Here is a 27,520-nt window from a genome sequence, read left to right as displayed (position 1 = left end):
AACAGCTTTCAATCTATTATAACCTAATTACTTGAAAAACATGATACTTTAAAAAACAAAAACAAAAAACTTCCTCTGCTAAAGGAGAAGCTGGATAAATTTAGTGGTCACTGAATCGTGAGATTTACGGGCTTCCTTTATTTCTGCCTCCCTGACAACCACATTTTTTTTTTAACCTAACACGGCAGAGGATGATAATTAGTAGCTATTATAACTTGGCTATAATTAAAGGCCAAATACCTTAGTTGCTTCAAGAATTCAACATCAGAGTTGCCGTTAATAAGCTTGATGAACTCTTCATAAGAAGGAGCATAGGTGTAGGCTCTCTTGTGATGTTCATTCATCTGTTCTCTGCGCTCCAGCTGGGCAAGCAGCATCTGGTTGATGTAATCTGGATTACTAAGTAACTCCACTACCGGCTTCAAGACTGCGGGAAGGAGAAGAAAGCACCACTGAAAACGGTACTGTCCTTTGGAGGAATTGTTTTTCCTTTACAGAACTGAAACAACAGTCAGGAAACGTTTTTAAACTACCCAAGTGGGGAACATATGAACAACTCAGATATTCAAAAACACGTGTGCGTGTACAGACAGCCGCCCTTCCCCTTGGATATGCTACCAGCTAGGGCTACAAGCAAGTGGTTGTCTTAACAAAAGGGTTAACTTTAAAGGAAAAATGAAAGAAAATCATTTGGAACCCAAGTTCCTAACAGAGATATCGAAATTAAGTACGCAGATCTTTTTTTCTTTTATTTCTTTTATAAGGCTCATTATGTGCTTCTGCCAAAAGAGAAAAGTGAACGTGCTCCCAGCTGGTGAAAGCAGACCTCCGGGAAGAGGCCGCTGAAAAGCCAATGATACTACCCCCCAATCCATCCTACCAACTCGCAGTTAAAAAGTTCCCTTTTCTCTGTGGTTGGTATCCACTAACAGCCACAGATCATAAATTAGATTACCATCAATGCATATCAAAGGCAGTGCTATTTGAGATTTTGAGATAAGAGAAATTCCTCTTAGGTCGCATTTTCTTCCACTTTTCTTATTCTGGCCAAGCATCTCCCTCAATATACTTTCTGTAGTAACTCATTATATTGTGGTACCCTTCCTTTTTTTATTCATTGCAAGTTCACAAAATCATACATAGGCATTATCAATGAATCTTCTATCTGAAAAGTGTTTTAAGTAAACGCACCCTGGAGTATAGCTATTCTTTCATTGCTGTATGTATGACTGACCTGGATAACTCAAAAGCTATCCCAAATGGATGTTTCCCTGTGAAGGGCATAAGGACGGATTATCCTGTATCAAAATAAACAACGGAATGGACTATGCATTTGGCAACATGTTACATAAAAAACTTGATTATCACGGATGGCCAAAAAAAATGCCCTCTTTGAGTGGCACTTAAACTTTGAAAATTTGAAAATATTTTAGTTTGCATATTGTCCCACAATATACAAAGTCTGCATAGGTGTATACAAAGGGTTATCACATTAGTATGTAGTGCATTTGTTTACATGATCATCCCATTAGTGATATGAATTATTTATAAAAGTACCTTTTGTTGTGAGAATTTCTGCAAGCATTATACGTAAGCTGAGAGACTGGACATCCTTTGAGGGGAGGAGACAAAACACCAGAACCCTAGAACACATTTGTAGGAACCTCACTTCATCATACGAGTTCCTCAGGGACACATGCAGCACAAAAGGCCTTGGTTGTTCTTCATGTCTAAAAAAAATTAACAAAGAGAGGGAAGAGGAAGGAAAGAAATCTCTGGAAACAATTTGATTATGTCTCATTAAATATCAAATATCTCAAATGGAGAATATATCTGTTTTAATAATGTGTCCACTCCTCAAAAATATCAATAGCCAATAATTTTCCCAATCACAATGCAAACGCATGGGCTGTTGGGATTTAAAACCTTAAGAAGCATCAACAATTATACACGACTCCCAAATCATAGCAACAATCTAGGAAAGTAGGAGTATTTCTTTAACTGGATTATTTTTAAGTCTCCTAGATGTCTTCTTAAATGTGATCTACAGCATCATTAAAAAAAACAAAAAGAAAACAACAAAAAGAAAAAAAAGAAAACTAAGAAAGCATAAACCAGGGCCACTAGCCAGCGGGCAGCCTTCCTGACTAGGTAATCATGAGATAAAAGTTCTGTGGGTTTTGGGGCGCCTGGGTGGTTCAGTCGGTTGAGCATCCAGCTTTGGCTCAGGTCATGATCTCTTGGTTTGTGGGTTCGAGCCCCGTGTTGGGCTCTGTGCTGAAAGCTCAGAGCCTGGAGCCTGCTTCAGATTCTGTCTCATTCTCTCTCTACACCTCCCCCACTTGTGCTCTGTCTCTGTCTCTCAAAAATAAATAAATAAATTAAAAAAAAAAAAAAAAAAAAAGTTCTGTGGGTTTTCCTGCTGAGGAAAGGGTCCATGACTTGATGCTACATAATTGGTGGCAAATTGCCTTCTGTGAGGTTCCCAAGTATTTTCTTTAATTTTACTTGAGAGGGAGGCAGGGAGGGAGGGGTTGGAACAGAGTGAGAGAGGGAGAGAGAAAAAGAGAGAGAAAGAGAGAGAAAGAGAGAGAAAGAGAGAGAAAGAGAGAGAGAGAGAGAGAGAGATTGAGAATCTTAAGCAGGCTCCACACTCAGCACAGAGCCCGACACAGGGCTTGATCCCACAACCCTGGGATCATGACCTGAGCCACAATCGAGTCAGACACTCAACTGACTGAGCCACCCAGGCACTCATCCCAAGTATTTTCTAAACAGTCTTGCCACCGTGGTCAAAAGCTTCCCTGTGGGTACTGACCTATTCTTACCCTAGCACCGTTAATTTGGAGGATCTGAGTGAAGAGGAGTAGAAAGTAGAACTTTCTATGCCTCCTTTTCCCATAGTATCTCGATAGCAGTAGTGACCAAGAAAGACTGGGAAGCTAATTTTCTAATATCTAATACCAGATAAGACATAAATTTTAGGGACTTCTTACAGTAACTAGTGGTCAATCCTGGAGGTGGGGTGGGGGACACTACAGAGGGGGAGCAATCATACTGGGCACTGGGTACTACATAGGAAATGAAACACATGCATATTGGCGCCTTTACGACTAGACCTCCTGGGAGTTCACTGCGCTTTCTTTTTCCACTAGAGAATGGAGACTAGTTTCCAAAGTACTCTAAAAAAGAAAGATTTCCTCTTTGTCTTCTACAACAAGCAAGAGGTTCAATACAAATATGCAAAGCTAACAAAATAAACAGATTTTAAGAATAAGCCTTTGCATATGTACTGATAGATGTTTACTTTTTAAAAATGGCATCTTCAGGGGTGCCTGGCTGGCTCAGTTGGTAGAACATGGGAGTCTTGATTTTGGGGTCATGAGTTTGAGCCATTGGCGGTAGAGTTTACCTTAAAGAATAAAAATAATATAATTAAAATGGCATCCTCAATTATTTTAAACTCTATGCTGCCAGCTAATGTTATTTTCATACAGTAAGATCTAGATGCTAGTTTTGTCACGTCAAGCACATTTAAGGGTAAAACTTTACTTTAAAATATGTATTCGGTTAATGATTATTGGGAAAAGCTGGCCCCCCAAAAAAAACTAACAAGAGAGGCTTCTTTCTATAATACCAAAATCCCTCTCAAAGTGTATACAATTCCCTCTCTTTTCCAATGGAAGGTAGATCATAAAAAAGAGCCTGGTCCTCAGACTTCTACAAATTCATCTCCCTCCTAAAACTGAGTTACGGAAAACTTTCTGAGTGAGCCAAAGGCCAGACAGCTAGTCAAACAAGCTCGATCTATGGAAAAAGGAGAGGCAAATGCTTCCCTGGAATCCCTCTGTTCACTCCAAGCAGGATATTCCCACCATGCCCTCTAGTCAGTGGACATCAGGTACTGCTTGAGAACCCAAGAAAAAGTCTCGAAGCACCTGGCTACTTCTGGGTCAGGAGGTGACCATGAGCCTTCTTCATCCAGGCAGCATCCTCCTGTGCCGGTGCGGATCAATCATTTGTTTACTGCAATTCCTACTACTTACATGTGGGTTCTCATTCCTTGAGTGAGCAAACATTAGCTTTTTATAAGTTTCCCATGTACGTTACTAAATCTTCCCACCTACACCAAGAAGCAGATACCATCATCACCATTTCACAGATGAGAATACTGAGGATCTGAGTGGTTACGTGAATAGTCTAAAGCCAGAGGTAATAAATAGTAGAAATAACTCCCTTATTCTGCCTGACTCTCAAGTCCAGACTCTTTATACTGCTCTATAATCAATGACTGCAAAGATGAAAGGGCGGGGGGGGGGGGGGGGGATCTCAGAGATAATGACAGAATACATTAAGAAAAATTATTTCCCCCCTTAGCATGCCTGTGCTTGACTAGTAAACAAAACACAAAGACATTGTAAGAAGAATATGAAATTAAAGATGCTATTGATTAAACAGCATAAGAAAAATCAGTTTTAGATTTTTCTGAAACATGCTGGAACCAGACAGATGGGACAAAGGAAGAAGCAGCAGAGGCAAGAATTAAATGTGATCTGGGTTTACAAAGCAACAGAATGTCGGCCTGGAAATAAATATGAGCTGACTGGAAAGCTGCCTCCACACAATTCCCTAACAGTCAACCAGTGTATTGTGTTGTTTTTATTAATGCAATTTATTATTCTCTTGTCTGACAGTGGCCAATTCAATTGGGTGCTTCCCAGGCTGCCAAAATCACTTTACAGCCAACAGATATCTGCACACCAATAGAGATTTCTAGGACAAGGGCACTGTTTACCTGGAGCAAGCAAGTGTAGACACAGCCATCAAACCTGGACACAATGTCTGCAAGTCTCACTGAGTGATTTGTAGAAGATAATGCACAATCAGATAGGAGTTCTCTGCGGTTCACTTCCAGGGCACAATCATCTACATGAAAAACACCCGTAACCTACTGGCACTTTTTCAAATATCTATAATACTAGGATAGAGTGGATTTTTTTTTTTCTTTAATAAAAATCATCAACTAGAGCTTCTGGGCACAGCCCAGATCTCAGCAAAATAAATCTGGTATAAGAAAACTAGAAGCCCAGGGAGAAGGCGTTTCTAAAATGGAATCAATTCTCTGTTTCTATTATTGCAATGCTTTACCCATAATATCTTAGTCACAAAATATATTAGTCACAAAATATATTGGGTAGAATACATATATATATATATATATATATATATATATATATATGTGTGTGTGTGTATATATATACACATATACATATACATATATATGCATATATATGTAAACATAATATATTAGTCACAAAAGCAGTAATTTCAGAAGCTGGCAAACATCTCCATGAAAAATATGTGTTCATGTTCAAATTAGATAATCACAAAAATACTAAATTTCTCCAACCACTTGCTCTTCTCCCATACTTAAATCTATCAGTCTTCCAACTGGAATAAACCATGGATTTAAAGTACTGTCTTCTACTGGACCATAATGTAAATACTTTAAAATGAGCTTCTGCGGAGTTCAAACAAGTCTTGGACAGTATCTGCCAGGCAGAACAAAGGAGCACTTTATACAACAGATACCACAGCAAACCAGCAGAAGCTCTAAGGGGTTGCTAAACACTCAAAAGGAGAGGCTGAAGCTTTTGAGATGCCAGGGATATAAGCCAAGAGTCCTCATTCTCTCATTTTCCCTATTTGTTCCCATACGCCCTTACTGGAAGCTGCTTTCTCTAGCAACAGCAGTTTGCCAAGGGTGGTCTGGGGACCCCTATGTGCAGTACAAAATGTCACTTGTCTTTTTCACTCCTGTTCTCAGAGGCATCGGGGAGCTTCTAGAGGCTACCTGATGCGGGCCAACATCACTCTACTGGCTAATGGGAAGTGTATTGTGTATTCATGCACTTTAAAAATTTCTTACTTTTAATATCTGATACGGTAAATATTGGTAGTCTAACGAGAGGGGAGGTGGTATTAGGTTTGACAAGTGGCTCCCCAAGGGGGAAAACACTCTGATTTGTAGTACTGGCCCGTTGCACTGTGTAAATACTCCCACCATGGCCAATTACAAGCTAACAAGGTGATGCCATTGATCTCAAAGTAGGGAAGAGACGTGCACAGTCAGCTCTTGCAAACCCAGTACAACCTGGCTCCAGTTCCTCATGAGATAGGGCCCACATAAAGTGCTTTTAGGTTTTCAGTAACTTTTAAGAGTATAGAGGGGACCTGAGACCAAAAAAATCTGAGAACCACTGCTCTACAGTAATTTTTTCAAACCTAGGTTGTGAGCCACAAGGAATAAAATAAAATTTAGTTCGTCCCCAACACCATTTAAAAAAAAAAAAAAAAGAAAGTTAACAAAAAGGTATCAGTTATCACAGGTAACAAAGGTACTGTTTTATGAAATTAGGTCACATTAGAAAATGTATTTCCTACTATGGGTCACAGGTTTTTAAAAACTGCAACACACTGAGGGCAGCAAGCTGGAAAGTAAGAGGCATGAGATGGCTCTGTAAATGTTGATCTCATAAACCTGTGCCGGGTAGACTCTGGGAGAGAAAATGATTCCTAGAAAGAGGCAATATAGCCGGGAACAGAGAGCTGCTGCTGGACAATGACATTTACCAGCTGGGCCCCACTGAGCAACAGCACAGGGCAAAAGAGGGCTGCTCGCTGGTAAATTCACACAGCAGGGCTTCTTAGGAGAGAACAGCAGTTACCACCTGCCCAATAAGGATGCCAGTGCTTATTCATCCTCCTGTGTGTCTGTCAGATACCCTCCCTCTTCCCTGAAAGTAGAGATAGAATAATATCAGTGAGAATAGGCTGCATTAACTGTAAGGAGCGCCTCTCCTACTGAGTCCATATCCAAACAGGCAGAAGGCCACTCCTTTAAATAAGACGACTTTTACGTGCAAGTTAGAAATGCCGTAATTCAGCATTTTTGCACTCACTCAATAATGGGACATTCAGGGGCACCTGGGAATGGTGGTGGGAAAACTGGACAGTGACATGCAGAAGAATGAACCTGGACCACTTTCTTACACATACACAAAAATAAACTCAAAATAGGTGAAAGACCTAAATGTAACACAGGAAGCCATCAAAATCCTAGAGGAGAAAGCAGGCAATAACTTCTTTGACCTTGGCCACAGCAACTTCTTACTCAGCATGTCTCCAGAGGCAAGGGAAACAAAAGCAAAAATGAACTATTGGGACCTCATCAAGATAAAAAGCTTCTACACAGTGAAGGAAACAACCATTAAAACTAAAAGGTAACCGACAGAATGGGAGAAGATATTTGCAAAGGACATATCGATAAAGGGTTAGTATCCAAAATCTATAAAGAACTTACCAAACCGAACACCCAAAAAAACAATCCAGTGAAGAAATGAGCAAAAAACATGAACAAACACTTTTCCAAAGAAGACATCCAGATGGCCAACAGACACATGAAAACATGCTCAACATCACTCATCATCAGGGAAATACAAATCAAAACCACAATGAGATACCACCTCATGCCGGTCAGAATGGCTAAAATTAACCACTCAGGAAACAATAGATATTGGCAAGGATGGGGAGAAAGAGGAACCCTTTTGCATTGCTGGTAGGAATGCAAACTGGTGCAGCCACTCTAGAAAACAGTGTGGAGGTTCCTCAAAACATTAAAAATAGAACTACCCTACAACCCAGCAATTGCACTACTAGGTATTTATCCAAAGGATACAAGAGTGCTGTTTCAAAGGGGCACATGCACTCCAATGTTCACAGCAGCACTATTGACCATAGCTAATGTATGGAAAGAACGCAAATGTCCATCAACTGATGAATGGATAATGAAGATGTGGTATATATATAAAACAGAATATTAGCAATCAAAAAGAGTGAAATCTTGCCATTTGCAACTACATGAATAGAACTAGAGGGTATTATGCTAAGCGAAATTAGAGAAAGACAAATATCATAGGACTTCACTCATATGTGGAATTTAAGATACAAAACAGATGAACATAAGGAAAGGGAAGCAAAAATAATATAAAAACAGGGAGGGGGACAAACCATAGGAGATTCCTAAAGAGGGTTGGGCAAGGGGCATTAAGGAGGACACTCGCTGGGATGAGCACTGGGTGTTTATTTAGGGGATCAATCACTGGATTCTACTCCTGAAATCATTATTGCACCATATGCTAAGTAACTTGGATGTAAATTAAAAAAAAAAAAAGAAAATGTAAAAAAAAAAAAAAAAAAAAAGGAATTAAACTAAAATAAGGAAGTTGGTATTTCAGAATAAAAGTAGTAGTAATAATAAATAGTCAATAAATAATAGTCAATTTTCAGGATACTATGATGAGACAGAGCTCTTAACACAGGACTCACAAAAAGAAACATAAACTCTAAACTTTTCCAAAAATTGTAAATTCACAGACACTTTTCACAGTATAGGTACTCCTAATACTAAAAAAACAAAAACTACTCTATCAGCACACTATAATTATTACCCCTCAACATATGTACATTTCAAGCCAAGTGCCAACAAGAAGGCAGAAAATTCTAGAGTTTTATCTTGACTTTGACCCCTTTCTACAAAAGAAAAATATTTTAATGTGGAAAAAAAGTGGGGGAGGTTGTTCATATTCAAACAGTTACCTGGCATTTGCAGCTTTCAGGTCACAGAAATGAGTGAGTAAAGTTCTTACAACATCATTGCAGACGACTTTAACCACATCCACGTGGCTCAGCCTGTGGCGCAGTTGCCTGGCAATTTCCCAAAAGTCTTCCAAGAGCAGATGGTAAAGCTGCCCCTCGTCTCTGCTGAGATTTCCATACCAGGACAGAATGTAATCTCTGTAACTGTAGTCAAACACTACCAGGAATAAACAGAGCAAGGAGTAAAACTTTAATGAAATACCAAGACAGCATTTCTACTGGAAGCTACTCTTTAACATTCACTGTTTAAAATATAAAGAGAGTAGATAACAAAACAAGAGAAGGCATAATCTTTCCTAAAATATTTCAAAATAAAAGAGATTCTCATCGAACTAAAATTCTAGGATTGTGGTGACCATCTGTCCTCAAAATTCATAGATGGCCCAATTTTTAAATATTCTACCTTGGAGCCAAACTATCTAAACGTGTCAAAACAACAGAGCATCTTACACAGTGGCAACACACTTATGGAGCGTGCCAGTCATCAGTTTATTGCCTCTCTGCTCCTAATGCACCCTTTTTTGCCCTGCTTTAGGATACTGGAGATGGACCCCGTAAACATTTCTTCTTTGCCAACCCAGATCATGTCAAGATTTATCGGGAGAGGATGCTGGAGTGACTGTGGAGGAGGAAGGGGCTTCCTCTCCTGGTTCCCGTGTATTCCTCTCCGATTGCCCCTGCAGCGTGCTGCACGCAGCAGCATGTGGGACACCACATGGCACTCACCCCACCCCACCCCCAGCAGATTCCAATGGCACTCAGAGGGCAGCTTCCCAGAGAATTGTGCTAGCACCCTGGGGGTGGCTCCCTGTCACCTGTGGTGTCTCCCCAAACCGCTCCACCACAGCCACAGCTGTGCCCTCTCCAGTCAAGCCCGGATCTCAGCTCCAGGGTGAAGAAAGAACCCTCTTCCAATGTGTCCCTCCTCAGCGTGCTCTGCTTGGCCCTAGGGGTAGTGATTGCTCCCATTATCTGCTCTTCTTGTATTCTTTGGAGTTCTCTTTATCTCTCAGTAGCTAAGTCCCTTTATAAGTTAATAAAACTTTATATTAAACTTTCTTGTTCACGTACTATGTGGTTTCTGTCTCTTAGTGAGACTCCAACTAACGCAGGAAGAATCCCCTAAGTCAGGTATCACGCCAGGCTCAGCATCTGTAGCTGACCACTTTCTTTGGAAGATTTCTAGTCTCTCTTTTCTTAATTCTGTACCAATTTTATGCCTTAGGAATAAAAAACCTGAGCTCTAGACCAGTGCTATCCAACAGAAAAAGGAGAGTCACATATGTAATTTTAAGTGCCTAGTAGCCACATTAAAAAGGGAAAAAGAGGAGCGCCTGGCTGTTTCAGTACATTAAGTGTCTGACTACGGCTCAGGTCATGATCTCTCGGTTTGTGAGTTCGGGCCTCACGTTAGGCTCTGTGCTGACAGCTCACAGCCTGGAACCTTCTTTGGATTCTGTGTGTCCCTGTCTCTGTCCCTCCCATGCTCATGCTCTGTCTCTGTCTCTCAATAATAAACATTTTTTAAAAATCAGTAAAAAAAAAAAAAAAAAAAAGGGAAAAAGAAACAGTTAAATTTCAATGATATATTTCATCTAATATATCTAAAATATTAGGATTTCAATACATATTCAATACTATATATTGATGAAATTCTTTTCCATACTAAGTCTTCACAATCTGGTATATATTTTATACTTCTAGCACATCTTAATTTGGACTAGCCACATACTCCATTACCACTTCTGTACAGAAGTCACTGTACTGCTCAGGGCAGCTCAAGTCCACAGAGAAGGAAGATAAAGACTGAAAAATAAAAATGGTACTGGGCTTAAGTGGCAATTCCCCCAAGAGAAAAACACATACTCATGTTCCAGCTCGAGGACACCTGTACTATATTTTAAGCACTGCTTATTTCTCAAGGTTTTTTTTCTTTCCTTCTTCAAATACCACTTGATTTGGCTTAATTTTGGTATGACCTTACGTCATCTCAGATAATAGTTCATCCTCTTGCTTTTGCTTTGTCCCCAGGAATCCTATGGAGCAAAATGTAACTTGGGATCCTGATTTACTTCACAGCTGGCCTACAAAAGGCTAACCTATAATTCTCAAATACCTGTGCATTCCAGGATTTGTTGCTCATTTTACTCATCTTGGCCACTACACACCAATTTTAAATGCGCTTGGTGGGGGAAGGTGGGGGTCATATTTCCTAGAAAACTGAGTCACAAATGGAACCCCCAGCTCAGGATCAGTATTCATCCTGTGTGAGGATTCCATATATAGGCAACAGCCCGCAAGTCAAAGAAAACACCATTCTTGTTTTAATATTCTGTGACAGCTTTTTTCTCAGAATATCAACTGTGAAAGTGTATCCAATGCTTTTCCACATTTCCAGAATGTCTGCATTATAGATTTATAATAATTTACAAAATAGCATCTTAAATCTCATAGGTCAAAAACATGTATAGAGCACCAAGAATTTTGTTCACAGACGCATGGGTACAAAGGTTTAGCTAAATTCTCCTAGGGATTCCACTGGCCTTAGTGATAAGATACTTAAGATAGCTAAGCCTTACAGCTGAGAATCATTACTTGCCAAAGACTAATGGGGGAGGCATCAAAAAAAAAAAAAAAAAAAAGACACTACCTCAATCGTTCATTTTTCATTAAATAAGTATTTAATTCTAGTATTATAAACTCCCAGTATGGAAGGTAGAATAGATACATATCCACTGGACACAAAAGATAAGGCAAAATAAACGCAAATCCAACAAATTAATCATCTCCTAAACATTTTGGCTATTTTCTGCTCACTTTCAGATATTAATTTCAACTAACGGCTGTTATGTGTTCTAGGGTGCCTGGGTGGCTCAGTCAGTTAAGCGTCCGACTCTTGATTTTGGCTCATATCATGATCTCACGATTCAAGAGTTTGAGGCCCACATCAGGCTCTGCACTAACAGTGTGGAGCCTGCTTGGGATTCTCAGTCTCCCTCTCTGTCTGACCCTCCCCACGCTCGCTCTCTCTCTCTCTCTCAAAAATAAACAAACTTTTTTTAAAAAATGGTTATGTTTTCTAGATTTTAAAAAAAGTAGTCACATCTCATTCCTAAATGGATTATTCCATTTAGGAGAAAACAGGAAAAGTTTCTGACCCAGATATTTAAGAAATTACAGCAAAACCAGGAATAGGTTCATCCTATAATCTTATTTATTGGCAACAAATAGATCATTGTTCCTACACACTAACTGAGCTAATCCTCTCAGGAAACTGAGACTCCAAGAAGTGAAATAACTTGCTCAAAGTCAAATAGGTGGCAAGTCAAACACTACTCAGCACACAATGGTTCCACATTAAGGTGAACTAAACAAGTCACAGGAGTGAAAGACATGAGAAATCTGAAACAGCTTCCTTGCCCAGTGGACATCCAGCATGTTTAAAACATTATTTATATGAAAAAATACACAAATGGCTACACGTTTAAAAATTGCCCTAGAAGGCATTATTAGGACCAAACAGACTTGGAAGTCACAAGAAGTTGTTTCTTCTGTTCAACATAAGAAGGAACTGAATAAAAAACATTAAAGCTATTCAAGATTCACATTAGATGGTGAATATTCCATCAGAGGGAACTTTAAACAAGCCAGATAGCCAATGGACAAGGATGACACAAAAAAATTACTTCCTGAGATGGTGGGCTGAATTATGTAACCACCACAGGCCCTTGTCTACAAGTCCTTTAGATCCTTCTCCTGGACATCTCAATGCCAAGCTATCAGAACATGGTAAGAGCCACCTTGACAACAAAACACTGCTAAATTTGTTCATTTGCAACTCTTTCTCTCTTACTCTTTCATTAAACAAAGTTTTCAGGCCATAGAGTTTCTAACTAGTAGCAAATAAATCTACAACCAAAAACATTTGGGAAATAGAAGCACTTTTCCTTTCGTTAAAATTTGCTTTCAAATTATAGAAGGAAATTAAAAGCAATTTTAAGAGACTTGAGATCTTTAAAACAAGATCTTAGTATATTAAAGGATTTATGTGAACGGCATATTCATCTACATAATGTCCCATTACGTTTGTTAACCACATTGTACATGCTAACTAATACAGCTCTAAAATACTCTTCCAATAATACATTTTGGTTACAAATTGATAAAAATGAGTATTGGCAAAAATCTGAACTCAGTAACAGAACACATACCTGTCCCACTAACAAATCTCTATCAATCTCTATCAGTACCTCTTTAAGCTAAGTATTATAAAAATATAACAAATATAAAAAGTATGAAACAAGGGCACTTGGCTGGCTCAGTCAGTAAAGCCTATGTCTCTTGATCTCAGGGTCATAAGTTTGAGCCCCAAGTTGGGCAAAAAAAAGAAAAAGTATGAAACAAAGCCATGATTCTAAGTATCTATTACATAGCTACACTCATTTACACAAGTCCATATATGAACAAATTATTTTCAAATATGCTCTATGGGTCAATTGGAAGAGATACAGAAATTCATGATAAAATTATTTTATGGTCTTTATTAACAAATAAGCATAGGGGCGCCTGGGTAGCTCAGTTGAGTATCTGAGTCTTGATTTCGACTCAGGTCATGTATGATCCCAGGGTCATGGGATCAAGTTCCAGATTGAGCTCCACGCTGAGTGTAGACCTTGTTTAAGATTCTCTCTCTCCCTTTTCCTCTGCTTACACACTCACTCTCTCAAAAAATAAATTTTTTTAAAAGAAATAAGTTTAAATAATATAACAAACCACAATGAGAAAGAACAACTTATCCTCACTGCCAAGCAAAGAGTCTTTCTTCTAAACACATAACACTAGCCAACAAAAATTTAAGTGCTATTATCAAATCTATGTTCTAGACTGCTCTCAAAGAAATAAGCAGGTAAAAAGGAATCACTGAAGAGTACATAAAATGGAATGACATGATTGGAACTTTAGTTAGATTAATATAAAAGGAGGATTTAGGGTAACAAAGTAGGATAAATCTAGAAGCAAGTGTGACGTGGGGTTCGAACCCACATGAGAATATGACCTGAGCTGAAATCAAGAGTCGAGCATTTAACTGACTGAGCCACCCAGGCGCCCCTAGTTTACTGTTGTTTTTGACGACTGACAAATGCATCCATTTTACTCTCATGACCAACTTTATAGCAGCCTTTAGCTCTTCTTTTGGTAGATAATATAACGTTCAACTTCACTGAAAATCATTTTGCTTAAAACAAAGGAGAGGAAATTGTAAACATTAAGAATATAGTGAAGGGGCACCTGGGTGGCTCAGTCGGTTAAGCGTCCAACTTTGGCTCAGGTCATGATCTTGCAGTTTCTGAGTTTGAGCCCCGCGTCAGGCTCTGTGCTAACAGCTCAGAACCTGAAGCCCGCTTCAGATTCTGTTCTTCTCCTCTCTCTGCCCCTCCCATGCTCAGGCTCTCTGTCTCTCAATAATAAACGTTTGGGGAGCCTGGGTGGCTCAGTCGGTTAAGTGTCCGACTTCAGCTCAGGTCATGATCCTGAGGTTTCTGAGTTCAGGACCCACATTGGGCTCTGTGCTGACAGCTCAGAGCCTGGAGCCTGTTTCGGATTCTGTGTCTCCCTCTCTCTCTGCCCCTCCCCTGTTCACGCTGTGTCTATCTCTGAAAAATGAATAAACCTTAAAAATAATAATAAATAAATGCTAAAAAAAAGAAAAAAAGAAAAAAAAATTCTTGTACCAAAGTGTAATTAACTAAACCTCTTACCCAAAGGCTTTGGATAATATTGTTCTTTTGAAATAAATCATTGTTCAGAAAGTAGCCTGAGGATAATGTGGTTTTTGGGTTTTTTGGTTTCATTCTGTTTTGGTTTTTGTCAACTAGGCCTCAGCCCTGGTCTTTTCTGTTCCATAAGTATTCTGAAACAAATTGGTCCATGGTAGATAAATATGCCACGTTTAAGGACAGAGAAACTTTACAGTCTTAAAAAATTAAAGAGACGCCCATGTTCACAGCAGCATATTCACAACAAAAACCGGAAGCAACCCAGATGTCCACTGATGAATAGATAAAGAAAATGTGGCTACAGGAGGTGCCCGGCTGGCTCAGTCGGGACAGCAGGTGACTCCTGATCATGGGGTCATAAGTTCACATTGGGTGGACAGTTTACTGAAAAAGATGAAATCTTAAAAAAAAAAAAAACTATCCAGGGGCGCCTGGGTGGCGCAGTCGGTTAAGCGTCCGACTTCAGCCAGGTCACGATCTCGCGGTCCGTGAGTTCGAGCCCCGCGTCAGGCTCTGGGCTGATGGCTCGGAGCCTGGAGCCTGTTTCCGATTCTGTGTCTCCCTCTCTCTCTGCCCCTCCCCCGTTCATGCTCTGTCTCTCTCTGTCCCAAAAAATGAATAAAAAACGTTGAAAAAAAAAAAAATTAAAAAAAAAAAAAAAAACTATCTGGTTATAGACATAAAACGGAGTATTCGTCAACGTTAAAACAGGAAATTCTGACACATGCTACAACATGGACTGATCTTGAGAACATTATGTAAATATAGTAAATATGTAAAATAAAAATTTACTTAAAAAGAAGTAAATAGGGGCACCTGGGTGGCTCAGTCGGTTGGGCGTCCGACTTCAGCTCAGGTCATGATCTCACTGTCCATGAGTTCGAGCCCCACGTCGGGCTCTGTGCTGACAGCTTAGAGCCTGGAGCCTGCTTCCGATTCTGTGTCTCCCTCTCTCTGGCCCTCCCCCACTCACACTCTGTCTCACTCTCTCTCTCAAAAATAAATAAACATTAGGGGTGCCTGGGTGGCTCAGTTGGTTAAGCGGCCGACTTCGGCTCAGGTCATGATCTTGCGGTCCGTGAGTTCGAGCCCCGCGTCAGGCTCTGTGCTGACAGCTCAGAGCCTGGAGCCTGTTTCGGATTCTGTGTCTCCCTCTCTCTGACCCTCCCCCATTCATGCTCTGTCTCTCTCTGTCTCAAAAATAAATAAACGTTAAAAAAAATTTTTAAAAATAAATAAATAAATAAATAAATAAATAAATAAATAAATAAATAAACATTAAAAAAAAAAAAAAAAGAAGTAAATATGCTAAACACAAAAGGACAGATACTATTTGATTTCACTTATATGTGGTACCTAAAGTCAAATTCATGGACAAAGAAAGTAGAGTGCTGATTACCACGATCTGAGGGAATGGGGGAGTGGAAATTATTGAATAGGTATAGAGTTTCAGTCTTGCAAGATGAAAAGAGTTCGAAAAACTTTACACAGAAATGAAAATGTACTTAACACTACTGACCTATACACTTTAAAATGGTTAAGTTGGTAAATTTTACATTATGAATTTTACCACAATTAAAAGAAAAAAACAGAGTTCCAATTCCAGTCGTGGAAGAAGCTTATATCAGACTAACCTTCCCATAGAAAACAACTGTGAACTCTAGAGAAAAAATATTAAAGAACTATTTAAAGGCACCAGAAAGCAAAGTCAGAGAAACTGAAGGGAAACATCTACCAATAGAAGGGACTAGCGCTGGTATAAGTCATGTTTATGTAACTTTCCCCTGAAGCACTCAACAGTCCTAGAGACACAAAGCAGTTCAAACTTTTTTTTTTTTTTATTGTTTATTTATTTTTGAGAGAGAAAGAGAGACAGCATGTGAGCAAGGGAGGGGCAGAGACAGGGAGACACAGAATCCAAAGCAGGCTCCAGGCTCCGAGCTGTCACCACAGAGCCCGACACAGGGCTCGAACTCACAAACTGCGAGATCATGACCTGAACTAAAGTCGGACACTTAACTGATTGAGCCACCCAATTGCCCCAAGGCAGTTCAAACTTAGAATGAACATCTGTTTTTTACTTTAATCTAAGATATCAGAAACAGAGTTAGGAACTGCCAAAGCAGCTGAAAATAAATGCAGGAAGCACAAACAAGGATGGAGCCACAAATTCTGGATTACAAACTCTCAAACCCATTGTTGATTATGTCCTACACATGTATGGAAGTATGACTGCAAAGAGACCAGTTCAAAGCAAGAGCTGGATGGCTGAAGTAGCTGAGCACATACTTGAACTGTTGTCCACCGCAGAGCTGGAATCCTGCCCTGCTAGAGATGTGACCATGGACTTGCCACTGAAACTGTGTAGGGAACATGAACTAGAAGGGTTAAGCCTAGGTCCCAGGACTGAGAAATTCACCATAGACTAAGGACAAAACCCAAAGAAACCTACCCTAAAAATATGTGTAAAACCAAGTATCCCCAAGGTGAACAGTTAAAAAATTAAGCTGCATACTAGAACAAAAACTGACACTCTTCAGAGGACAATAACAGAAACTAGAATGTCTAGAAAGCAGCATCCACACTGTTCAAGACACAATCAAAAAGAAGACCTGAGAAGAAACATACAAACAAAAGTAACACACACTTAAGAGCAAAAATCAATCAACAGAAACCAACTCCAAGATGGCCTAGATTTTGGACTTCACACAAGGAGACTTTAAAGCAGCTATATAAATATGCTCAAGGAATTACAGATAAAGATGGTCATAATAAGTGACAGATGGGGAAATCTCAGTAGAGAACCAAAAACTACACAAAAGAACCAAATAGAAATTCTAGACATGAGAAGTACAATATTTAAATAAAACATTTCACTGAATACCCTTAACGACAGACTAAAAATGTAAGAAAAACAGTCAATGAACTTGAAGACAGATGAACAAAAATTATCCTACCTAGAGAACAGAAAGAAAAAAGGATTGGTAAATTAGATGTCATCAAAATTAAAAACTTCTGCTCAAAGGCAACATTTAAAAAATAAAAGGCAATTTACAAACTGGGAGAAAATATTCACTATATCTATATTTAACAAGAAATGTGAAACCAGAATAGATCTTTAAAAATCCTAACAAATAAATTATTGTAAGTTAAACAAATTTATTTAAAAAAAGACATGAACAGACATATCACAAGTAAAGATTTGGAAATGACCAAAAATCACATGAAAGGATGCTCAACATCATTAGTCGCCACAGACATGCAACGTAAGGTCACAATAAGATTCTGTTTTACATTAATCAGAATAGTTAAAATAAAATGACAACAGTAAATGTTGGTGACAATGTAAAACACAACCAGAACAATCATATATAGTGAGAGTCGAAATAAAGACATAACCACTTTAGAATATTATTTGGCAATTTCCCACAAAGTTAAACACACAACCTACCCTTGGCCCAGCAATTCTACTCCTAGGAATTTGTCCAAGGCAAATGAAAAACATATGTCCGCAAAAATACTTGATCTTAGCAACTTTATTCAATATGTTTCAAAAAATTAGAAACAACCCAAATGTCCAAAAAGAGAAAGGATAAATATATTGTGACACAGTCATATTAGTGTAATGGAATACTACACTCAGTAATAACAAAGAATGAACTGATATAAAAAAAAAAAAAGGGTAAATCTTAAAAATATGCTAAGAAATGGGGAGCCTGGGTGGCTCAGTTGGTTAAGCAGCCAACTTCGGCTCAGGTTATGATTTCACGGTTCGTGAGTTTGAGCCCCATGTCAGGCTCTCTGCTGACAGCTCAGAGTCTGGAGCCTGCTTCAGATTCTGTGTCTCCCTCTCTCTCTGCCCCTCCCCCATTTACACTCTGTTTCTCTTTCTCTCCAAAATGAATAAATGTTGAGGGGGAAAAAAAAAAAAACATGCTAAGAAAAGAAGCCAGGCATAAGAGACTACACCCTGTATGATTCCATACAAACTTCTTGAAGTTTAAGAATAGGCAAAACTAATCTACCATGATAGAAATTAGAACAGGGAAGTAGGTTTCATTAGAGAGGGACAAGAGGTAAACTTTCTATAATGATAGAAATGTTTAGGGCTCCTAGGTGGTTCAGGTGGTTTAGCATACAACTCCTGATTTCGGCTCAGGTCATGATCTCACATTTTGTGAGCCTGAGCCCCATGTCAGTCCTCTGCACTGGCAGCATGAAGCCTACTTGGGAATCTCTGTCTCCCTCTCTGTCTCTGCCCCTCCTTTGCTCGCATGAACACTCTCATGCTCTCTCAAAAATAAATAAACATTAAAAAAATTTTTTTTTAGTTTGCAAATGGTGCTGGTTACATGGTTATTCGAATTTATGAAAATTACTGTATTATATGTACACTTAAGATTTGTGCATTTCAAAGTATGTAAATTTTACTTCAATAAAAGCAATTAAGAATTATTTTTAGGGGCGCCTGGGTGGCGCAGTCGGTTAAGCGTCCGACTTCAGCCAGGTCACGATCTCACTGTCCGTGAGTTCGAGCCCCGCGTCAGGCTCTGGGCTGATGGCTCAGAGCCTGGAGCCTGTTTCCGATTCCGTGTCTCCCTCTCTCTCTGTCCCTCCCCCGTTCATGCTCTGTCTCTCTCTGTCCCAAAAATAAATAAACGTTGAAAAAAAAAATTAAAAAAAAAAATTAAAAATTAAAAATTAAAAATTAAAAAAAAAAAAGAATTATTTTTAAACCATGATACTGAGATTATGAATATTAAAAATTATTGAATTTTAAATTTGGCTTTTATTAAAGTCATCATACTTGACTAATAGAAACATTTTACTTCTGCACAGCAAAGGAAACAATCAGCAACACTAAAAGGCAACCAATGGAATGGGAGAAGATATTTGCAAACGACATATCAGATAAAGGGTTAGTATCCAAAATCTATAAAGAACTTACAAAACTCAACACCCAGAAAACAAATAATCCAGTGAAGAAATGGGCAAAAGACATGAATAGACACTTCTCCAAAGAAGACATCCGGATGGCCAACCGACACACAAAAAAATGCTCCACATCACTCATCATCAGGGAAATACAAATCAAAACCACAATGAGATGCCACCCCACACCTGTCAGAATGGCTAACATTAACAACTCAGGCAACAACAGATGTTGGCAAGAATGCGGAGAAAGATCTCTTTTGCACTGCTGGTGGGTGCAGCCACTCTGGAAAACAATATGGAGGTTCGTCAAAAAATTAAAAACAGAACTACCCTACGACCCAGCAATTGCACTACTAGGTATTTATCCAAGGGATACAGGTATGCTGTTTCGAAGGGGCACACACACCCCAGTGTTTATATCAGCACTATCAACAATAGCCAAGTATGGAAAGAGCCCAAATGTCCATCGATGGATGAATGGATAAAGAAGATGTGGTATACATACACACACACACACGCACACACACACACACACACATATACATAATGGAGTATTACTCGGCAATCAAAAAGAATGAAATCTTGCCATTTGCAACTACGTGGATGGAACTAGAGGCTATCATGCTAAGCAAAATTAGTCAGTCGGAGAAAGACAAATATCATGTGACTTCCATATGAGGACTGTAAGACACAGAACAGATGAACACAAGGGAAGGGAAGCAAAATAATATAAAAACAGGGAGGGGGACAAAACATAAGAGACTCTTCAATATGGAGAACAAACAGAGGGTTACTGGAGGGGTTGTGGGAGTGGGGATGGGCTAAATGGGTAAGGGGCATTAAGGAATCTACCCCTGAAATCATTGTTGCACTATATGCTAACTAACTTGGATGTAAATTAAAAAAAAAAGAAAGAAAGAAAGAAAAAGAAAGAAGTATTTTAAAAGTTTAGTCTCCGAAGTTCTAAAATTCTATGAATACACACAATTTCAGACTGTCTCTGTACTTACATAGCACTCATCTTCAAATTTTAATACAGTGATTTCTGTGAACTATGAAAATAAACATACTTGCTTAAGTATGTATCACTTACTCGGTTTTCTCAACTTCATATCTAACACCATGTATTCGCTTGAAAAACTCAAGACTTTTTCTGTACTTACAAGTGAAACTGAGTTTTTAGAAATCTGATTTTAAAATTATTTGAACTTTAATTTGATCAAAATATATCTTCTCAATTTCAATATTTCTAATTACACCTACTTATTTCCACATCTACATGTAACAATGAACAATATTGTGCCCTCAGCAACCAGCCTTCAACCCTTTTTGATACCACTTTTACAGGCATGTCCTCCATTCTTTCCAAAGGCCGACCGCTACCCTTTAATTTGTTTCACTGGTTTGTCAATGAATGAGCCTGAGCACACTCATCCCCAGCACACCTTCTCTAAGTTATACTGAAAGAAAATGTATTTCCTGATACCCGTTTTAGATAGCAGAGGACAGACCCTTGTTTCACATGGTGGAACTAGCTCCACGTGGCCAGTGAGCTTCATGACCTGGAAATCCTGCTTAATAAATATTTAAATCCCATCCATTCAACTGAAATACAGATATATGATTCAGTCATCATAAAAACCCATGACGAAAAATTCCTAAGGCTACACACAGACAAGAAGGATAAATTTGTTAGAGATTACAATTTTCCCTTTCAAACATAATGAATTGCTTTACGTGACAATTATATACTCTCATTTAATCCTTACCTTCTTTTAGAGCTTTGTCCATATTGTGAGAAATCACTACCCTTCTAGACTGAACTGACTCATGTGAGTTTCCATATACAGGACTCTGAAATGTAAGAAAAAAGGAAGAAAAAAAAAGATACAGATTACTGAATGAATAAATCATATATAAAAATAAAACCAAAGTATAAAATACCATTTAAACAAACAAGATATTTCGATATTAATAGATTAAGAAGGTCTTCTGGAAAAAGTAAATAAATGCTTGAGGTTAAGGTATTTTTAAAAAGAAAGGAAGGATTTTCCCTACCAGATATCAAAACAACATGATGGCAGAGGAGGAATAAACAAATCAACAGATCAGCAGAAGTACAAAAACAAATGCATCTACATATGAGAAGAACATAAGAAAATTTGAAATCAGTGAGGAAAACAGACTATTCAGTATATGTGCTGCCGCAGCGAGCACGAAAACAGACTATTCAATAAATGGCGCTGGGATAACTGGACATTCACGTGTGGAGAAAGGTTAGAGTCTTACCTCATACTTTAAACATAAATAATCCCAAATTGATAACCAACAAAGTATTTTGTTAAACTAAAAATGTATTCAAAGGGAATAAGGGAGAAGCTGTTTATAATCTTGGGATGGAGAAGGCCTCCCTAAAATAAGACACAGAATTCAAAAGTTTTAAAGAAGAAAAAGAACTGACAAATACAACTACATAAACTAGACAACTCCTGTGTGACCAAAGACACTATAACATATAAATGATAAGAGAAGGAGACAATATCTGCAACATATATCACAAAGGACTATTATTTAATATATACAGAGCTCCTAAGAAAAATAAAAGGATATCAAGCAGTTAAAAGGGCAATCATAAAAGGTAAACAAATACCAATAAATATATGAAAAGAAATAAATACACAACCTCCTTTTAGTTAGAGAAACACAAATTAGGGCAATGAGATCTCAAACTGCCAAAGCGGGGGGAAAAGGTACCTACTCTCAAATATTGGCAAAGATACCTAAAATTCTCATTTTCATACATCATTGGGGGAAATGTCTACTTCTATGAGCTACAAATTCATTTAGCCAATTCTACTCTTAGAAATCCAACCAACGGATATTTTTGCAAATGTGCAAAAAAGTATGCAAAGAACTTCCTTGCTCTGTTGACTTTAAGGGCAAGAAATTAGAAAAAACCCATGGGGCACCTGGGTGGCTCCATCAGTTAGGTGTCCGACTTCGGCTCAGGTCATGATCTCATGGGTTCCTGGGTTTAAGCCCCGCGTCAGGTTCTGTGCTGACAGCTCAGAGCCTGCAGCCTGCTTCGGATTCTGTGTCTCCCTCTCTCTTTCCCCCCACCCTCTTGCTCTCTGTCTCTCAAAATTGAATAAACGTTAAAAAAAAAAATTTTTTTAAATAAAAAGAAAAAACCCAAGTGTCTATCAATAGTCAGAGCTAAATTATGTTACACCCATATTTGAGAATGTAACGCAGCCATTAAAAACAATGAACTGGCTTGAACAATACAGAGAAGACTAACCTGGCCCCTTTTCAAGGATGATATGCAAATTTGCGAAGCATTCCATTAAAAAAAAAAAAAAAGAATGAATTAGGGATATATATACGTTCATGGAAAGTTTTCCGTGGTGGGAAATGTTTGGGAATATATACACCAAACTATTAAAAATAGTTTCTTCTAGGCAGGGGCATAAGTTTTTACTCCACTCCATTACTTCTTACTCCACATATGTCTGTGTAACGGTATGCTTTAGAATTTTTAATTGTACAAAGATACTACTTGGCACACACAAAAAAGGGGGTGGGATAATATAAAGAATTAAAATCCTACTATCTGGCTAGGAAGACTATTTACAGAATAAATTGTTTTAATTGGTCACATACCAAAGTGACTGAAAACATGTTATTATGTGATTGGGCCCACTTATTTGGTTTTGGAGGATAAGTAGAAACTGAGTAATATTAACAAGATGTAGGATACTCCCCTGTGCATGGGAAATATTACACGTGCTTGACTAGCATTACCACATCACTACTGAGATCCAAATGGCTAATATGACTACCACGCTCAACCAACAAACAAGCATGAGGAAACAACTTTGTTCTCCAGGCAGGGCCACCCCACTACAACTGCATTCAACCCCACGGCCCTGGGCAACCCAACCTGGAGTGGAGAACTTCTAGTCCTTAGCTTAGTTCCATACGATCCATGGGTAGAGTGCCAAAGTGTCATCCATTTTCCTTGTTATTAAAAACAAAAAGCCATAGTTTTAAGATTCCTTAGTTGAAATACTTTTAAAAGCCTTAAGATGAAAGTGTTGCACTCATGAAAGAGAAGAATCCCTTTATGCTACAAATTAGCGTAACATTCCACACTCTCCCAAGGAGTTACCAAAAAAAAACAAAAACAAAAACAAAAAAAAACCTTACTCATTACCTATAGACAAAGTCATTAGTGAATAAAGTACACTCTCAACCACTTAAAACTATTTTTTAGTCTCTCAGCTTGCTATAAAATTTAATGTAAGTATATTTTGTTGTAACTTTTACATTTAGTTCGTGAGAAAAATTGAGTAAACAAGGAATTTTAAAATTCTAGCAATTTTTTTTAAGTTTATTTTGAGAAAGTGCACGTGCACCCACACGAGGGTGGGGGGAGTCGGAAGGGTAGGGAAGGGGCAAAGAGAGAATCTGAAGCAGGCTCTGCACCACCAGCACAGAGCCTGAAGCGGGGCTCAAACCCACGAACTGTGAGATCATGACCTGAGCCAAAACCAAGAGTCGGATGCTTAACCGACTGAGCCACCCAGGCGCCCCAAATTCTAGGCATTCCTAAAATACCAGACAGATATTTTCACACTTACCCATTTTTTAGACAGTTGTTTTGAACTAACACTTTTAGAGTGCTATTCTAATGAGTAATTTTAATCATAATTTCTCAAGTTTTTGGGTTCCCAAATCTAGATATGGTAGTTTTAGTACATAATACTAGTTGGATGAGAAATTACAACCAAACAACACTTATTTGAGATGGTCCCAATTTTGGGTTCTTAAAATAGAAACTGCCTATCAGGGCTGGGAGAGAAGCAGTTGTGAATGTGACGGACAGACAGCACATGGATACATAAGCATATTCTGTGCTTATTGTGTCTTTCTTCACAAATTCCTCCAAAACTTAATGTTTTCATCCTTACCTTTTACTGTTTTCTGTTTTCCTAGTTGTGGCTCTACTACTTCTTGCCATCTGTCTACAAACTTCTTTTCTCTCTCTGCTTCATACTTAGATGTAATACATATATAAACATGTCTGTCACTACTGACTGTATCTAAGTCCTTTACGCTCTTTAATCTAAAAAGCTTATGAGAGTAATGTTCTCTATTTTGGCTCTTTAAGTAAAAGCTCTATTATTTTTTCTGTGTGTTTTTCCAATCTGGGGTTGTGGATTTCCCCACACGCTATCCCCCAAGGTCACTGGCCCTCACCCGAAAGAAAAAAGTTCATCATCCCTATCCCATCCCTAACAGCCTGATGGAGAATCACTAAGTAACAGGAACAGGAAGATTATTTAAAAAAAAAAAAAAGAAAAAGAAAAAAAATCATGCGCTCAAAATAACTAGGAAACCATGCGTGAAAATTCCTTTTTTAAGGATTTAGTATTTATGGAGCCAGAATCTCATGTCTAAATGACTACACAGAGTATAAATTAGTCACTACCACACATAGTCTATTGCTTTTAGATCACAAAGATGGAATTTACTAATCTTTACCCCAGGGTGGAGAAAGAAAAGGAAGGAAAAGAAAGGAGGGAAAGGGAAGAATGGAGAGGAAGGGGAGAAAGCTAGCTGCAACAAATGCAAAATCTGAATAAATTCCTGTGGCTCAGGGCAGTTGAGCCAAAATTGTCTTCATTTTCCTTCTATTTATAGGGTTGAAAAAAGAAACTCCACATGGCAGAGACTTACCCCAAAGACTCGTCCTTTAAGGCAAATGCTAACTTGCCCTATCCGCACTGGCACAGGCCTCATTTCTCAAGGAAAGCCCACCTCTTCCCGACAATCTCTTTCCTAAAATGCCAGTATTAGGAAAGAGGAAATAAAAATGTCTGTACTTCTCCCACTGTAACAAAGAATAAGTGATAGAAATTTTCAGGAAGATTTCAAATCCAGAAATTAGGACTTTGAATGTCGTCCGACTACTCGGCTCTCACTAAAGTTTTTAGTATCCGTATCACACTGTTAACTCACAAAAGCTTTTGGCTAACTAGTACCACTGTCAGGTAAAAAATACACCTCATTTTTTATTTAATTAAAACAAGTGAATTCTGTCTTCATTTTAAGATTTAAAGCTAGCTGAAAACTAACTTGAAATCATTTTTAATCACTCGGTGAGTTCTCTGGAGAGAAAATGACGTCTTGACACAGAACTGCTAATTTTAAAAATGCTTTCCAAAGACAGAGCAAAACCAGAAAGCTTTTCTCTAATATATGTAACTAAATCCTCCAGCATCAAGGAGCAGATACCATATCAATAAACCCTTTGCTGAATATGTATCGGCTTTCTATTCACTCCTGAAATATCAGGTTTTAGTCTATAGCCAAAATATACTCAAACCGTCTTTGTGTCAGAGCTAAAGACACCCTCTTCTGAGGAACCAACATCCAGAGAAAACCCATGCAGAGAAACCTGGGTACTCTGACATCATTAGCAACTAAACAACCAGGAACCACCTGGAATTCAGCCAAGACATGTACCTCATTGTCCATTGTTTATAAGCAGGACATTGCTTACTGTGCTGCTTCCTGTGGGAGCACAGATGGGGCCAGGACAGCCAGCCCATGACTTGGAACTGCTTTCATGCCCATTACCTGGGCTCCTTAAATAAACAAATGTCACCCTCCTTCAGTATATGCTTATACGGTGAAAATAAAAATTTTTTTAATGTATTTTGGTCTGTTTTCAGAAGAAAAACAGTTGCACAGAGTTGAAAGACTGATGGGTGTAATTTCTTATAAGGTACTGAAACCGTGATTTATCTTAGGAAAACAAACACAAAGCCCTGATCATCACCATTAACCACATGGAGCCGTCACATGGCTGAGTCTTTCCAAGTATTCTCAGCATCTGACAAGTACTGGGATCCCGTGACTAATATTCTCATTCTCAAACTATGTTATTCTCAAAACCTTAGCTCCTTTCAAGCCAATCATATTCTGCCTCAGCCTCAGAAAATAATTTCTCCAAAAACCAAAGAAATCCAAGAATCACACAGAACCTTCCTCTGAAGATAAGGGACTAAGAAACCTGAAAGGCTATCTCAAGAAGATAGGAAAGGACTGAAATAATTGAAAATTCGTCTCATTTGACTAAGACACTGACAGAAGATTGTGACACGAGTAATAAACGTCATGGCCCACACGGAAGCTGAGGAGCCACGTTACAGAGCTATGAGGGCAGCGCAGAGTAGAAAGAACACGGGCTCTCGAGTCCAACAGTGCTTTTTACTAATGGCAGATCCTTGACCCAGCCAATTCCCTCTCTAGCTTAAGAGGGCTTATAATACCTCAAAGGATTAAATAACTAACATCAGGGGTCCCAAAATGAAAAAACACAGCAGGAGCCTGGTAAGGAATATAAGTGAGTTAAGGGGGTGGCCATAGCTGTACCTGCTAGATGTTCCAACTCTCTTCTGCAAAAAACGGAAATCAAAAATTTCAGATGTTGTCTACAAGTAATTCAATTTCATTCCCAACACTGTGGGCTTACGCTGTCTGGGCCAAACCATGTGCCACATTCAAACCACGGCCCTCTACTGTGTCACTGCTGGCGCACAGAACGCGTTTATTAGCAGAGTGCCTGGCACCTACTAGCAAATAGAGCCATGATCACTGATAAAACTCAAAATGTTACCAACTTTCAACACATTTGTGGTTAATCGGTGGGCTAGTTGGATGGCTGGCTGGTTGGTTTTCTGAAAGGAAAGAAATGGTGGAAACAAATGCGAGAAAGAAGGGCTGAAAAGTTAAGTAACCAGAAAACAAGAGCCGAGATAATAAAACATATTGTTCTTGAAATATTTTTGCCTTTGAAGCTACACTTTAGAGGGAGTAAAGTGTACATTTCCTGGAGATGTTCTACAGTGTATGTGCCTTTACACTCTATTGCTGGTGAAGTATGTGAATGTTCAAACAAAACCTGGTTTGATCAGAAGCCAGTTTCCTGGATTGTGCTTTACAATGTTTAATCACGAACTAAAAAAGGTCTTGTTCTCTTTACTGATAAAAGAAAATTGTCAAACACATTGTCACATACT

At 38.6% G+C, this 27,520-nt stretch overlaps 1 protein-coding gene across 5 annotated transcripts in view; it reads right to left on the bottom strand.

Moving 5' to 3' along the window:
• The window catches only part of SNX25 (sorting nexin 25), a 133,931-nt gene that overhangs the window by 84,261 nt on the left and 22,150 nt on the right, over positions 1 to 27,520 (bottom strand). For all 5 annotated transcript variants that reach the window (XM_058723404.1, XM_058723405.1, XM_058723408.1 and 2 more), the window contains exons 2-5: positions 21,200 to 21,284; positions 8,659 to 8,875; positions 1,558 to 1,730; positions 241 to 427 (exon numbers count right to left, since the gene is read on the bottom strand). In XM_058723404.1, the coding sequence (XP_058579387.1) occupies positions 241 to 427; positions 1,558 to 1,730; positions 8,659 to 8,875; positions 21,200 to 21,284 (662 nt within the window). The remainder of the gene's footprint in view (positions 1 to 240; positions 428 to 1,557; positions 1,731 to 8,658; positions 8,876 to 21,199; positions 21,285 to 27,520) is intronic.

The sequence above is a fragment of the Neofelis nebulosa genome, chromosome 3 (assembly GCF_028018385.1).
Source record: "Neofelis nebulosa isolate mNeoNeb1 chromosome 3, mNeoNeb1.pri, whole genome shotgun sequence".
Lineage (NCBI taxonomy): Eukaryota > Metazoa > Chordata > Mammalia > Carnivora > Felidae > Neofelis > Neofelis nebulosa.
The sequence above is the reverse complement of the archived record's forward strand: the minus strand, read 5'-3'. Positions and strand labels throughout refer to the sequence as shown.